The sequence below is a fragment of the Perca flavescens genome, chromosome 10 (genome assembly GCF_004354835.1).
Source record: "Perca flavescens isolate YP-PL-M2 chromosome 10, PFLA_1.0, whole genome shotgun sequence".
Lineage (NCBI taxonomy): Eukaryota > Metazoa > Chordata > Actinopteri > Perciformes > Percidae > Perca > Perca flavescens.
The window spans coordinates 9795863-9812190 of NC_041340.1; the positions used below are offsets into that span (position 1 = coordinate 9795863).

The following is a 16328-nucleotide window of genomic DNA, read 5'->3' on the forward strand; positions in this document are numbered from 1 at the left end:
GAGTGGCAGCGAATTGTACAGCTGTTGTTATGAAGCACAATCCTTGTGTCCCCAGACAGCTGAGGATTAGCTGATTTCTTCAGATATTCCGCCCTGTAACTCTTCTGACAAGGAGCGTGATAAATGGTTGGGGATAATCACACTTGGTTAGCCAACAGATCCGCTCAGTGTGTTAAGAGGGGGGGGGGGGGAGACAGCATCAAAGCCTGGCCTCTTGCAGCTGTGAGCTACCCACTGCCCAAAATGGAGAGAGTTTGAGAAGGAAGCCGTTTTAGGTCAGCTGCACAGCTTGTAAGTTGGCGTGTGTGTGTGTGTGTGTGTTCGTATGTGTGTCTGTCATTGGGGGTGTTGGTGCGTGCATGAGCATTCAAATCTGTGAGTGTGTGTGTCTTTGTGCATGTGAATGCATGCAATGTCACCACACAGATGCTTTACCCCCTGGGTAGTGGAGCTCGCAGAATATATAGAGCAGCACTTCAAAGACTCACCGTTCATTTCCAAACCAGTAACTTTTCCCTGAGTAATGTCCTACTAATTAAAACTGGTTCGCCAGAGAAAACTCCCAAGACTCAGAAGAGTCCAAACCAAATTCAACCATAAAGTGTCTCACAGCGTTCTCACACCATGCCTGGTTAAACAAGAGTCATAAATTAGATTCAGTGAATGATAATAATGCATGGAGGCTGTATAGAGGGAATACACTTGATAAGGAAAAGTTCTCTCTTCCTCTCTCTTGAAGATGGAAGAATAAAATAAATATTTACTTTTAATAATTTTGCACTTAAAGGGAAAGGGTTTATTAGTGAGGCTTATTTCCATAGTCCGGGCCATCATTCCTATCAGTAATAACGTTTTAACATTGTTAAAAATATATAAAAAAAGAAGTCAGATGGAGCGAGAAACATGAGCAGGGAAAACATGATTCAAATGTACCCCCGTCACCTTTTAGTCTTGCGGTTTAGGTCACATCAAATCAATGTTCCCAGATCTAGGCAATTACTTTAATGAGCACAATGATAGCATAACCAAAACAACTATGAAAATATAAAGTTTAAATAAAACTGCATTTTTTTGCAGATAGTACTAAATAAAGTCTGTTTATTGCTAATACTAGTTCATTACATTACATGTCATTTAGCTGATGCTTTTATCCAAAGCGACTTACAATTGCTGTATATGTCAGAGGTCACATGCCTCATTGGTTGATGTAATCGCAGTGGGAATCGAGCACAGATCTCCCATGCCAAAGGCAGGTGTCATATCCACTGCACCATCACCACTCCTAGTTTGTACAGTCAGTGACTGTTTCATGATACTATGTTAAGGTTTGACCTCTTGGCCAACGGCGGCGCTTCTTTGACGCTGAATTACGAGCGCGCCCCGTTCCCAACGCTGCACCGCACAGTGTGGCTGCCCTGGAACGTTTTCCATGTGATGGACACGGTGGTGATGAAGCGGGAGGAGAACGACATCCCCAGCTGCTACCTTACCGGCCTGATCCGGCCCAACCCCCTCATCCTGGCTACGCCCCTCTCCACTCTCTACAAGAGCTCCCCAGAGGACAGCCCCATCATCCCCGAGACCCAGGTGAGATGGCTGTCACAGAGGTGACCCAGGGAGATCATATACAGGGCTTTTATGGTCAATTCCCCATTTGTGCTCCTATCTGATTGTTTTGAATGACTAATAATCTAACCCATGTTGGATCCCAACATTACAAGCAGCAGTGTTGAAAATACACGACGATAATGCTGTTATCTTTCTTTGACCAGGGTTTCTCTTGCGTATTTTAAACAGTCAGATTTGCCTTTGAGCTTTGATTGAACTGAGGCGTCTCCCCAAATACTAAGCCATAAATTGTCTCACAGTAATACTGATAAATTCTGAGGGCGCATCGCATGGAGGTTACATGCCTCAGGATTTTGTTTGTGGCTCTGCAGCTTTTTGCTGTTGAAACTGATTTGAAAAGAAAACGGTGTTAAATTTGAGAGGGCAATTTGATTCAGTGGCAGTCAGAGTTGAAACCTGGTCCAGGGAACTGGGACAATGAAAAGGGACTCGTCAGTTGTTAGAGCTATGTTGTTCAAGTTGAATTTTTTTTCACACACTCAAATAATAAGGAATTAATTTATTGCCTGTGGAGTAACAATTTGCATATTAACTAATGTACTCGGTGGTTTGGTATAAGTAAGAGCTTATTTTTTTATATTTTGGCTGCTCAACACACATTCATAATGTTTGACTGCTGCTACATGATAAGCCTGTATGTCTGGCAACAAACAACATTTCTCTTACAGTACCTGACGGAATTGCTCTAACCTGAATGATAAAAGTGAACCCCAATGTATGAAGTGCAATATATATTATAAAAGGACATATTACTTCACATAAATATGATGTATTATATACTGTATTTAAAGTCATCCTCTACATTAACTAAGAGCAAACTCCTGTTGCTCCTGTTACTTAACTCTGTACTCCACACAGTGTATTTGGCACCAGTCTGACTGCTAATTAAAATCGTAGGTCCTTCATGAGCAAGTGGCCATACCAGGCAGTGACCTCAACCTGGTCTACCTGAGCTCCAGGGCAGCTGGCTACAAGCCCATCCTCAAGGTGCTCCTGACCCAGGACCGTCTCCCCTTTGGCCTGATGAAGGTCCACCTGATGGTGGCCGTCATGGGCCGTCAGTTCCAGAAGTCTTTCCCTGCCTTCCCTGACCTCTCGTACACCTTCATCTGGGATAAAACAGACGCCTACAATCAGAGGGTCTTTGGCCTGGCAGAGGCTGTGGGTGAGTACCTGCTGTGAAGCTGCCGGCTGAAGATGTTGTGTAAGCGTAGGTTCACTCAGATACTCGCGCTGCCTCCAGGCAATAAACCTTGGTTGAACTTTTGAAGATTGATTTTTATGTTTTGTTTTTTTTCTAAATTGAGGATTATTTATCCAGAGACTGCTTCTGTTACCATGTGCAATAAAGATTTAGCAGGTGGTGTGAAATCCTGAAATCCCCCCAGTGCTGCATTTTTGAAGGCCACTGCTCTTTTGCTGACTTCTTTGTTTTGCATGTATGATATTTCAGCAGCAGTGCGCGGACCAAAATATTGCCTATGAGGCAGCAGCCTGAGGAAAAAAATCCAGCATCACAAATAATAACAGAATCATTGAAGGGATCATTCATAACAAAATATCTTTTTTATGTTTTTTTATTTTATTAATAATTTGGATGTCATCTTGAGTGTACTATATTAGGGTTTTTACAGAACTACATAACCCTTTCATCTTAATGTTTTTAAAGTCTTAAAAAGTCTAAGGGATTTTGTTAAGAAGGATGAATGTTGGGGCTGCTTATATATTACGGGAAAAAAAAAAATGACTATCAACAGGATTCACTCCCGGCTCACGGCTGCGACCATATCCCAGAGTTTATGATAGATACTATAATGTGCTCCTTCTGAGTTCTATCATTTTAAATAATTCATGCCACTTTACACGCTACTTTGCCATCATGATTTATTTGCATTTACACAAAATAAAACAAATGAGAGAAGAGAGGGCATACAATCCAAACTGTGCAGGTGAGACACAGAAACCCCACGGGTCTTCTAAAATCATCCCAGCTGGGGAAAATGACATAGTCGAAGAGAAAGCACAATAAGCAAATACAAAAAAAAAAAAAAAAAACGTGTGCTGAATGTTTTATAGGCTACAAGCCTCATTGCTGCCATAAGTGTCAAGTAAGGAGGTTGCAACCTTGCTCACCATAGGCATCTGCCATCATTACTTTCAGTGTCAGTGGGATATGAATACGAGTCCTGCCTTGATGTGGTGCTCTGGGAGAAGAGGACGGCAGTGTTACAAGGCTATGAACTGGATGCGTCCAACATGGGAGGGTGGATGCTAGACAAACACCACATATTGGACATTCAGAACGGTAAGAAATGCCCGTATATCTAGTATAAGTGTGTGCATGTGGGGCGGAAATAGGTGGCCTCTTAGGGTTACAGGCAGGTGGTCTTTACCCTGAATCACCGCAAGAAATACTTGAATCAAAATGAAATATGGTTCGTCATCCCATCTGCAGATAATAGAGGAGAGTTTTGAAGGGCCGATCATTCACAGTAATGACGGAATAAATCAGTGACTAAGTCACCAGGGTGCAGGGCTCGCCACGATTCCAAACTACTCAGCTATTTTAGGAAGAAGACGACCTTTTGCTGCTCATGAAGGCTTGCGCTTTTGATGAACAGGCGTCATGTTTAATTCTCGAATTAATTCAATAAACTAAATTCATTTCTTGCTCTTTCATCAATCAGAATGGCTTTAATCGCCAAGTACAATAAATGGACATGAGTTTGTCTTTGTCGTTCTGGCACAGAGACATGAGCGAGTGAAACATGCATAATGAAACTATCAAATGTATATACAGCACTGAGTCGTTGATGGCTTACAGTACCAGCAGGCACATTCTATAATCTGGAGAATTCAGTGCTGTGTTACAACTGAGCAGGCAGTAATATGACAGCAAATTATAAGGAATGGGCCTCAGGGTAGTGTGCATTGTCAGTTTGCCAGGCTGCTGTTTTGACATTAAATCCACTCCAGCTCACAATCGTTGTTCCAGTTGTCCAACACAATTTGTGTCCCTTTTCATCTTGAGAATAGTCGAGGTTACATGTGGCCTTCAGGGGAGACCTTGGTCTCACACTGTCAGATTGGAGTTTGTTTTCTTGGGCATCTATGGACCTTTTTCACAGCAAACATTTTGACTTGTCATAGTAAGAAAAGCGCAGCTAAAATTGATAACCTTAACGTGTCCCAGTAAGCTATTCCAGTGAGTCAGCATGCACAATACCAGGGCCTCTCCTAAGTGGGATGCAGCCATCATTAATGGTTTGGAATACACCTGTGCTTTTCCTACTATGACATATAAACATGTCTGCCGTGAAAATGGTCTATAGTGTCTGCTGATTTTTAATGAAAGATGTAACGTACTCAAGGATTTGTAAAACTTGCTTAATCACTTATATTTGCAAAATCGTAAATAGATAAGTGGATGTATACTGTAGATGGATATTGTAGATATAACCAAATCAGATTTCCAAATGGCATAGAATTTATTCTGTTTCGCTGGCAGAGAAAACGTAAAGCAGCGCAAAAGTTACAGCTGATATAATTACTAGATGTGGACCAGTTGTTCTCAATCTATCCTTTCTTAGTTGTAGGTTTCTAGACAGTCACATAACAGGTTTGGGTAACACTTTACTTGAAGGTATCTACATAAGAGTGACATGACACAGTCATGACACATGAACCCTAACACTAACCCTAACCATAACTTGTCATGACAAAAACAGAATGACACTTACTAAAAGAAGCATTATCTCATAAACGTTTATGACTTGTTTATAATGTTTATGACACGTTCATGACAGTGTCATGTCACTCTTATGTAGATACCTTCAAGTAAAGTGTAACCCAGGTTTGTAGCGTGCGGGTCAGTTTGGCATTACCATGTGGTATGTTTGCATACAGTTTGCATAAACTGCCCTGAAATAGTGTCTTGTTAAGTCTTCCCTATTTTTAGTCATTATCAGGTCACTGGTTTTCAGAGGTCATTGGGCTGAGAAAAACGTACATCACTCTGAGGAAGATAAATGTTTTAACCATAACTTTTCATTTAAATGTAGAGATAGATGCAAGGATGTGCAAATTCATGAGTGTCTCTTTTTGTGGTGCAAAATCTTATTTTAAGATGAAATGTTCCTTTATGTGACCATCGGGAGGGGACTCAATGACCTGATATGCAATAATAACAGTATTGACATCCACACAAAAACACCCAGCACTACCTAGTATGTCTTTGCACGAGCTTCCACTCTTCAGAGTTGGATTGTACACCTACACTCGCTCACTTAGAGGTCGTACTCGTCACCTAAGAGGTAGGAGTATCACTCTTTTCTGTTTCGCTCCCCATTCCTGTCCAGAAATAGAGCTGAAATAAAGTCATTTTCTCAAAATGCAGAAAAGATATACAAATTTAGGTGAACTTTTTTTTATCAGGAAACAGGTTTGCAGTCAGCATCTATCATCACTTAAGTGCACATCACCGTGAAGTTGCCAGTAATTACTATGTCACTCATGCATTCGGATTCTGTGCAATAGATGGATAAATCACTTTAAAATGCATTTATTTTCTTTCAGGTGCAATGTCTGATGCTCATAGTTCTGTAAAGGCTTGGTTCCTAAGTGACACATTATCAAATTATTATAAAATGGTATGTATTCATCACCTCAGTGTGTGGATAAATATTAGTAGTTTATGAGGCTAATTGTGCAAGAAAAAAAACTAATGTTTTATGGAGCTGGTATTGAATTTAAATTGCTACATGTATTTTTCTTAATCTCTATTAGCACTAATTTCTAACACATAGGAGAAAATGCAAGCAGCCCATGCTGACCAATCCCAATTCTTGTGGTCGCTATGTGGTATCTCGCCAGCCCTGATGTGTAGTTACATTTATGTAGGGATTACATGAGCTCTGGCAGAGCTACAAAGCATCATTTCATATTCTCTGCAAACTGCCTGACACAAAAGTATAAATCTGGCTTCAGCCACTGTCTCTTTGGCCCGTTCCACCGAGCTTTAACCTCAGAAGTTATTCTTTTCCTAGATATTTTGGCATCCGAAGGAGGTGTGTTTTTGAGGAGGAATTTTTGTGTAAACTAGAACTCCCTTCTGCCTACATCTTAAATATAGTCTTTTATAGCATCTTACATGCACACCCACAATTGACAGGGCCAACACAATTCATCCCACATTACTCTATGGGTTTGCACAGTAATATCACCCATGTACTCTTCATGTTTAACAGTCTTCTTACATCTCTGAGATTGCACAGACTGTCTTTTGTCGGATACGGTTGTGGAAAACATGTCAGAGAGCCAGTTTCTGAAACTGAGTCTTCTTTTACTTTGTTCAAACTTTGGTGCCACTTTGTCCTGCTTCTTTGTTGAACATTAAAAGAACAGACACAAGGGCCCATTGCCGAACCCAATCTGTCAAGCCATCTAAAGCATGAAGTTTGTGAAGTGTGCAAAAGAACACTGAAAAACGCCTCTAGCTTGACTGCTGCTGGTACATTGCGTTTCATCTCACCTGTCTGAAAGTAAAGCACAACGATCTCCAAAGCCTTCACTGTGGCAACGTCACAGTTGGAGTTGTTGTGAGATGCGTTTGTGATCAACAGATAGATGCAGCACGTGTGATATGCTAATGTGTGCTGCATCCTTTATTAGACTGAGCTGAGCTAGGTGTCTGGATTTATCAGAAAATTGGATGTTACTGTGCATGAAAAATCACTTAAACTTGACTCAAATAACTTGTCCATGGAAACAGACAGAAATAAAACAAACCAGATGGTGTGGAGTTTTTCTTGTGCAGTAAATGCTGCAGCCTGCCAAAGGCTTTTTTTCACACTTTTCACTTGTCTTACGCAGAACCACCCCAAAATATAAATTGCAAAGTCTGACTAAATTTGAAAGATTCAAAAATAGTTTAGGAGACTTGTGCTCCTGTCTCATTTACCCCTGTCTGACAGGAGCCCAATCGATTTGCCGAAAGGGTTTCATATTGCAGTCCTATTAGCTCAACCCAACGACAGTGAGCTCTTCAAGACTTTGCTATGCTAGTTCATACTGTGTTCACATTTAAGTATCATAATCTGGAATCATATCTCTCTTTGTCCTCACACATTAAAGTACGGAGGTTGGGAGTCGGCACACACTTTTATTGTCTTGCATTTTCTCACTCCAAATGGAGTAATTCAGTCTGGCATTCAGCCACTTTTTGACATTTGAGATTTATGGCCTACGTGTTTTTTTTGGGTAAGGAATGCAGTTCGATATCCTCAGCCAGCACGAAGATGAATCCAAATATCACTGTTTGCCTTCCTTGCTGCTCCAGTATTGATTCCATAATTCTGTAAACCTTGACTAATGTCTTCACCCAACATGTTAGCAAGTGGTGGTCCTCTGCAGCTGCACAGCGGTTTAGCTCCAGACATTTGCTATCGCTCTTTGTTGTGACTCCTGCTTGTTGCACCACTTCGAACATCTAAGGACTTTTTTCTTTTATCGTTTGTGGCAAAAAGACCAGAGAAAAAAAGCTGTCTCCATCTCTCTGCTTCCACTGCAGAGCCTGTCAAACTAGATAAGGCAAATTGCTGGTGTTTGTGCTTTAGTCATGTCCTCTTGCCCATCCTTTCTTTATTACAAGTGGATATGCCTTCCCCTCAATCTGCAGCTTGTCTCTAACGATGGTTACATAGCTGATTCTTATTGGACACAGCCAGAGTTCAGCATCTCAGTATCTCACGCACATGCTGCATTTGAAGCACTGAGAGGTTTCCTGCCCACTTTTAGCCTCTATCATGGTGGATCAGTGAGAGCCTGGGTGGTATATTAGAGAATGACACAGTGCAAAGGAGAACAAAGAAGGACAGGGTGCAATTAAGACACACTCCCGCTCCTCCCCTACCAATCTCTGTACTCTCTATGTGTCACCAAGGTGACATTGCTCAGGGCGCTCCAGTTTTTTTTATCAGGTATGGAGGCTCGGCTTTGCATTTGTACCATTAATCATCTTGGAAGCTGTGATGTCGGCATTAAAGCATTTTTCCCCAACTACATAACTCAAATTAGCCTTTTATCAAACAAATGATTTCCTTCTGTAATGATTCTCAGAAAGGAACGTATTCAGAAAAATGGCCTAATAGTTTGAGACAGCTTAGTGAGGAATTTTTTGCTCTTTAAACTGTACAGGGGTTAGGCACAGTATGTGAATAAAGCAGAGCAACAGCAATTGCCTCTCCTTGCTCAAATATTTCTCTAATTTCTCTAGTTTTCTATCTTTATTTTCTGACAGAAAAGTCTCTACGCTCACATTTAATATGAAAATATATATCGTCGAAACGATTATCTATCGTTCATATTTGTCAATATAGTTTTTATTGCAATGTCGAAAAACCCGCAGCTGAACTGCGTTACGGCAATATTTACATTCGGACGCTTTATGTTTAATTCCTTACGTGTTATGTTCATTTAGCACTAAAGTTCTAAATGTTGTTGTAATCCGAGCTGCTCTGTTCTTTTTTTTATTAGCCAGTCCGGCCGTGCGTGAATGTGGCCCTTAAAAAAAATTGGTATTTCACGTAATGGGAGAACGGTCTGTTAGAGCCATGTGGAGGCAATCCCAGCCCACCATTTTTTTTTTTTTTTTTTTTTTTTTTTTTTTTTTTTTTTTTACAAGATTTCAAGTACAGCCCCTTTAATTTGTACAAACTATTTATAGACTATTTATCTATTGAATTAGCAGAAAACATGCTATATTGTTATTGAGATATGAAATAATTATCTACATGTATATCAGAATAGAAGATTTGGACCATTTCGCCCAGCCCTACTCACATTCGCTATCAGTTATTTTTATTCTATATTTTGGATTGTTTTCAATATATTTTCATTATTAGTATTAGTAGTTGGCAAATTCCATGTTACTGTCAGAGTCTAACTGTAGTTGAGTGTTTAATAATGAGGTAAAAGCTGCGTGGCGTGCCATTCCGTTACATTATGCTTGCTGAATGCAGCAGCGTTGGAGCGACAGCAGATTCTCAGACTTTATGAAAAGCCTTTTCTCTCAATGCCAAGCAAAATAGTGACTTTTCTTTTTAACCAAGTTCTCTCAAACACGCCTCCAAGCGTTCATTTATACTAACCAATGAGCAGACACTCATCCCTAATGGTTGATCCATTCAGCTGCCATACTTGTACTTTGACTTGAAGTCTCCTCTGCAAAATCTGTTGAGGATTCACTAGTTAGTTTTAGTCTGTGCAGAAAAACAGCACTTTGCCACATTGTATTTCTGCTCGTCTCACATAACCACAGTAGCTGTATCTTAGGTAAGAGATGTTTTATTTACGGTTTCATAGGTTTCACACCGAAAAAATCAAAATCAGAACAGAGTGGAATAAAAGTAAGAAATATTTATAGAAAACGTTGAATGACTGCAAAGCCATTTTAGTCCGGACACTGTAGGAGTCCCCCTCTTCAGCCTGAGGCACCGGGTCGTCAGAAGCCAAATTCCCATCAGTGCAGCACTCAGGCATCGCAAGCTTGATCCTCGCAACAATCATCGGCAGTAATGTGTCATGACCAAGTGTCCTTGAGGGAAGAAAACTGAACCTTTTATCTCCTCACTCACTCTAAGTTAAGAGCAGCAAAAGTTGCTACAAAGCGTGATACAGATAAAAGTGACAGAGTATAGTGTCCATACTAAGTGTGGCGTCATCGTGGGGGGTAGTTGATGATTGATTAGTGTATCTAATCCATTCCATTACGCTGTGTAATAGCCTATGGTAAGACTTGTGTGTACAGTAAACTGTGATGGAAGTGTAAATAGAGAAGACCGCAGCGGCTTGCCAAAATGACCTGAGCAGTAAATGGTTTTTTTTCTTCTTTTTAAGCTGAACGTCAGCCAAACTGCTAGACTGCTGTACTGCTGCAACTGATCCATGTCCTACACACTGCATTAGGCTCCCGGATATTAGAAACGTCTTTGTCTTCCCAGAGAATGTTAAGGAGCTATTACACAAACGGACATTAAAATTCTAGTCAGATGACATAGTGTATTTGTTATTTGTAGCTATGTTTCTGGCTGCAGTGTCAACCTTTCAGCTCAGTTAGAGTTTTCATCACGCTGCCTGTTTCATTCAGTAAGCAGACACATGGATCACAGTTCAATTACAGTCCCAAGGTCATGCGTTTGATGGCGTCACACATAAAGCCGTCCCCCGGACCTATTTGTCTTTGTTAGAGGCTCGTGTATAATGCTCTCGGATACAAAAGACGAATTGGTCAGATCGTCCTGTCAAGAGTCTCACCAGACCGTGCCTTCATTTGAATTTGCCCTTCAATCAATTAAATCAATGAAAGGAACTAATCAGCGAAGGGACAAGCAGCACAATCGCATGCTTGATTTCACATACATCGAGGGTTACGATGGCTTATGGGATAACGCTGTGGGATAACGATATTATGTGGCCATTCAGTGGTGTCATAGATCCAGTAATTAGGACAGAGGCAGTGTTAATTCAAATTCAATTCAAGTTGTTGGATGTTAATAATTAAGTGCTTCCAGCATGCACTTTTTTCCTTTGATGTGTTTTTTCCCCTTTGAAGAGGGTCCCACTATATCAGTCCCCCCCTCCCCCCTCCAAAAAAGCTAGTTATATCTGCTTCTTATTAAAATATTAATCTGTATTGAGTCACCAAATTTGTTGAGTCCTCAGTGAATTGCACCGTTGTTAGGATGAAGTCCACTGCACTGTATTTATGTTTACCACCTCTCTGTGACTTGGGGAAGATCGGCTCCCTGGCAAGTTAAAAGAACATTATTTTGCATAAAATCTACTTCAGCTTTGCGTAAAGTTTTCAAAAACCCACCGAATCGGTTCTATGATCATGCAAGGGACTGAAGTAATAGTGTATAAGTTGCATTGATGAATGGTCAATTGGTTGCCTGTGTGCTGCCTCCGTTCCACTACTCTATTTAAATCTGATCTTTACTCACAACACATAAACAAAACACTTTTTAACCATTACTTTTGAACGTTAATGATAAACATGTAAGCCATGTGTCCTTAAGGCAAACTAAAAGGCCTTTCACATAAATGTCAATACATATAACATACGATAATAAGAAGTCTTGATGTGTGTGACGTGTCTAGATACTGTAGATCCAAAGTTCTGTTTCCAAATTTGTGAAATGGCATTTAGATTAAAATAATTAGTCAGCTACTGAACACTGTGTTCATTAAGAACTAAAGTGAATTAAATGTCTTAATATCTTTTTGCTTATTAAGCTCAATAATAAAAATAAATATTTACTTTGGTAATTTTATAGCAATTAGTTTCACTATATATTTGAGAAATCACATCACATAAAAGTTAAATTATTTTACATTCATAGATATATTATTGTAATAATTAAAACAGGTTAGGCTTTTGTTTTTTGTTGTTTTTTTTGTAAAATACTTTTATTCGCTCTCTTGCCATGAGTTCCTTGAGAAGATCTATACTAGTTATAAGTGTTACGTATGATACGAGCTAGAACCAGGAGGCGTTTGGCTTAGTTTAGCATAAAGACTGGAAGCAGAGGGATAGAAAAAGTCATGGCACATAACTCTATATTAAACCAAAACTTGTTGTTTGTTTGTTTGTGTACCGATTAAACAAGTGAACACAATATTAATTAGATAGGTATAGTTTTCTCATTTAGCTCTGGGCAAGAAAACAAGTAAGTAAATTTCCCAAAATGTCAAACTGTTTCTTTAATGTGTGAAATGATAGTATGAGTATGCAAGTATTTTCTTTTGGCCAGGCCGGTTTTGTAAAAAATATTCATCGCTTTAAAATAAAGGATAAATAATGAGTCCAGTATCTGCTACCAGTGTCATACACAAATAATGCCTTCATACCTGCAAATAACTGCTGTGTTATTTCCTAGGCATTCTTTACAAAGGCAGTGGAGAGAACCAGTTCATCTCTCTCCAGCCCCCTGTGATCTCCACTGTAATGGGGAACGGGCGGCGCAGAAGCATCTCGTGTCCCAGCTGTAATGGGCAGGCCCAGGGCAACAAGCTGTTGGCGCCGGTGGCTCTGGCGTGGGGCATCGATGGAAGTCTGTACGTCGGCGATTTCAACTACATCCGACGCATCTACCCATCGGGCAATGTCACAAGTATCATGGAGCTCAGGTAAGATAAAGGCCTCATCGTTCTGATTTTTTTCAGGAAGAGCATGCTGCACCTAGTTTGGGACATAATATTGTGTTGACTCTTTACCTCTGTCCCTTCATCAAATAGTAGACATTACAAGGTTTAAGCATTAACCTTTGCATTTGTATAAAGGTGGGAAAAAAAGATAATACTTCATTAAGAGTTTTGTCTTATCAACAATATATTTAGTTGTATTACATTGATTTTTATAATTTTTTTATTATTATTATTTCTTTCAACTCCAGTTCAACAAGAAAAAACAAAAACATGCAACATACTGTAACTGCCCCCATTTTATTTTATTTTTTTAAATACACACAGTTCAAGTTAGATCCGACTTTACATCTCTATATTTAGTGGAGAGGGAAAACTAAAATGGCATGGTCGACACATATTTCCCCTACCAATAGAAATCTGAAATACTTTCCCTATCTATCTACATAATTAGGAAAGACATCCTGTCTTCAGAGTGTAATTGGGATGATTTACTCCCTAATGCCAAGTTGGCTTCTCTCGGCAATGACTCTGATTCGGCCAATTGGCTTATTTCAAAGTGGCAGATGTTGATTACGTGTACATTGGGCCATCATCCTGCATGACACACATACATGACAGACATATGAAAACTGCTTTAAAAGGACATGAGTCACCACACCGTTGGCAGGTAGTTGTACATCAAGTAGTTTCTAAGTTAGAGTTGAGATTCAATGCGAGTATTATCGCCTTCACACCCCCAACCGGCCCCGTCAGACACCGCCTACCAAGAGTCTGGGTCTGCCGAGGTTTCTTCCCAAGAGGGAGTTTTTCCTCGCCACTGTCGCAATAGCCATTTATAATGCTTGCTCTTGAGGGAATTACTGTAATTGTTGGGGCTTTGTAAATTGTAAATTATAGAGTGTGGTCTAGACCTACTCTATCTGTAAAGTATCTCAAGATAACTCTGTTATGATTTGATACTATAAATAAAATTGAATTGAATTGAATTGAATTGAATTACAAAGACCAAACATGAAAATCAAAGACGAAAATCTAAGAGGTGAAGGGATTGAAAAAACATTCCTCTCTACCTCAGGAACCCGCCAATGTACCTGGGCAGTGATCAGCCACTACAGGGCAGTTCTCACAACACTATGAATGGGAAGCAATGTGCTGCTGTAAAGGAGAATGCATGCTCAGCAACCCTTTCCTGGATAAATAATGGTTTAAGAAATAGTTTGTGTCTCCAAGCAACCATTTTGCTCTGTTTACAAGTAGAAAAACAGAAAACACTACTCTGAAAAACCTATTGTGTTGGCCAAATTAAATTGAGTCTGACATAACATACACACTAAGGACAACTTTAGTTCACATTAGACGGCAGTTCCAGTGTAGATTAAAACCAGTAGGTAGGGGGGAAAAGTAAAAAATTTTCTGCATAATCAACCATATCTCCATTGCTTGCAGAATATCTGCTCTCTTTGTTTTTATGCTAGTCTCTTCCAAAAATGTAAACACCAAGTGGTTTTTGGTATGTATGATGCATGATTGTTGTATAAAGCTCCAAATGCTCCATATGGGACTCCCTGAACCTCTTTCAAATGTTGTTACTGTAAATTCTGTATTTAAATTCTGGCTAGAGATGGTCCGATACCGACACCAGTATCGGTATCGGCTCCGATACTGCCTAAAACGCTGGTATTGGTATCGGGAAGTACTTGAGTTTATGCACCGATCCGATACCACGTAATAAAGCCCTAAAGAAAATCTACGTTAAAGTAGTTTATTAATGTTCTATTTATGTCAAACTGGATAATAAAAGAAAGTTCTGTGGCATTCATTGTTTGTGTTTGTTCATGTTTTACAAAGAGTTTAACCTGAGCCAGACAGACAACAAAAATAGAAATCATATCACTTCCATACAGGGATAGTAGTATACAGTTGTTAAAACATAATAAAATATATGACACACTGGTATCGGATCGGTACTCGGTATCTGCCGATACGCAAGTTCAGGTATCTGAATCGGTATCGGGAAGCAAAAAATGGTATCGGGCCATCTCTGATTCTGACGTCAGTGAGTGGCCAAATTGAGAAAAGCAGTGATAAAGCAGGTTGAGCCTTTATGTAGATAGAATTAGATACTGTGATGAAAGAATGATAGCCTTTTAAAGAGTCATTGCGATGACAAGGAAACTGTCTGATTGGGCAAATAACAACCTTGAAAATGAGAAGCAAAAGTATCCTTTTAACATTGAATTAATTATCTTTCCTCTTTTCCTACTCCTTCTGCACCCTGTCATAGAAATAAAGACTTTAGACACAGGTAGGTGTATTATCTTAGTGCATGTTGCTTTAGTATTCTTCGTACATCCCCATCTGTATCATCCTCTTTATTAGTATGTGGATAACTCTTTCTCATACAGTCGCCTTTAGCACCGGTGATTACCATGTGTAATTATAACAAACCAATTATAGCTTGATTACATCGACACACGAGGAAGAGAGCGCACAGTCTGTCGGAATGTTGCGCAATGTGACTATTTACAAAATTGCTACAACACACACTGTTGTAGCCATAGACATAATATAGAGTAGACGCCGCATCGAACGCTACATATTATATATTGTTATATACTCTATATTATGTCTATGGTTGTAGCTACACACTATTACATATTTTACGTATTTCTAGGTATAAACATAAAAAGGAAGTTAATGTAAATGTACAATCGACACTTAGTGTAATGTAATCTAATACAATAGTGCTGCATACCATTGTGACGCATATAATTACATTTACTGTGATGGTGTGTGGCAGATGCTCCTATCCAGAGGGGCATACAACACAACTGCTTTGTATTCATGATTAAGACAACAGCATCAGCTCAAGTAAACTTCGTAAGCTCAACATTATCACCAGAAAAGATGAATAAAGCTTGGAGTGGAATGGGACTTGTTAACAGTCACCAGAATAAACTTTGACATAATTTCCTCCAGAGGTGGTCATGTCACTGACACTGACTTATTTATCCTTTTGGTTTGTTTTTGTGAACCATGGACTATAGCTAAAAGGCAACAACATATCTTTTATTTAGAAATGACAGGTGTGTAAATATAACCACAGTAGTTTAGAAAACAGAACTAAAATGAACTTGGTCTCAATGCATTTTTTTCCAAAGAACCTTGTGAAAGCTGAACCATGCTTCTTCGGGCTGCGCGTAGGCAAACGAGCACAGGACTTGTCCTAAAACGCTTACATGGCTGTGTCTTTTAAATTTGTGTAAGACAACTTCTATACTGTTTACTTTTTTTTTTCTCTCTGTTTTTAGCCCGCCTCCCAACAAGAGTTAAATTAACCAATTAACCAATCGACTTGCTTTACATGCAGGTCAGCAGGACACATTTTTGAGATTTGAAAAACTTTATTGATTTCACACTGGGAAAAAAAGTAGTTGTTACAGCAGCTCAAGAATAAAAAAAAAAAAAAAAAAAGCAGGAAGGGATTAAGTGAA

The 16328-nt window shown here is 39.5% G+C and overlaps 1 protein-coding gene across 1 annotated transcript in view; it reads left to right on the forward strand.

Moving 5' to 3' along the window:
• The window catches only part of LOC114562369 (teneurin-3), a 197416-nt gene that overhangs the window by 163058 nt on the left and 18030 nt on the right, over window positions 1–16328 (forward strand). The window contains exons 17-20 of the mRNA XM_028588749.1: window positions 1326–1587; window positions 2527–2794; window positions 3791–3934; window positions 12567–12816. Of these exons, the coding sequence (XP_028444550.1) occupies window positions 1326–1587; window positions 2527–2794; window positions 3791–3934; window positions 12567–12816 (924 nt within the window). The remainder of the gene's footprint in view (window positions 1–1325; window positions 1588–2526; window positions 2795–3790; window positions 3935–12566; window positions 12817–16328) is intronic.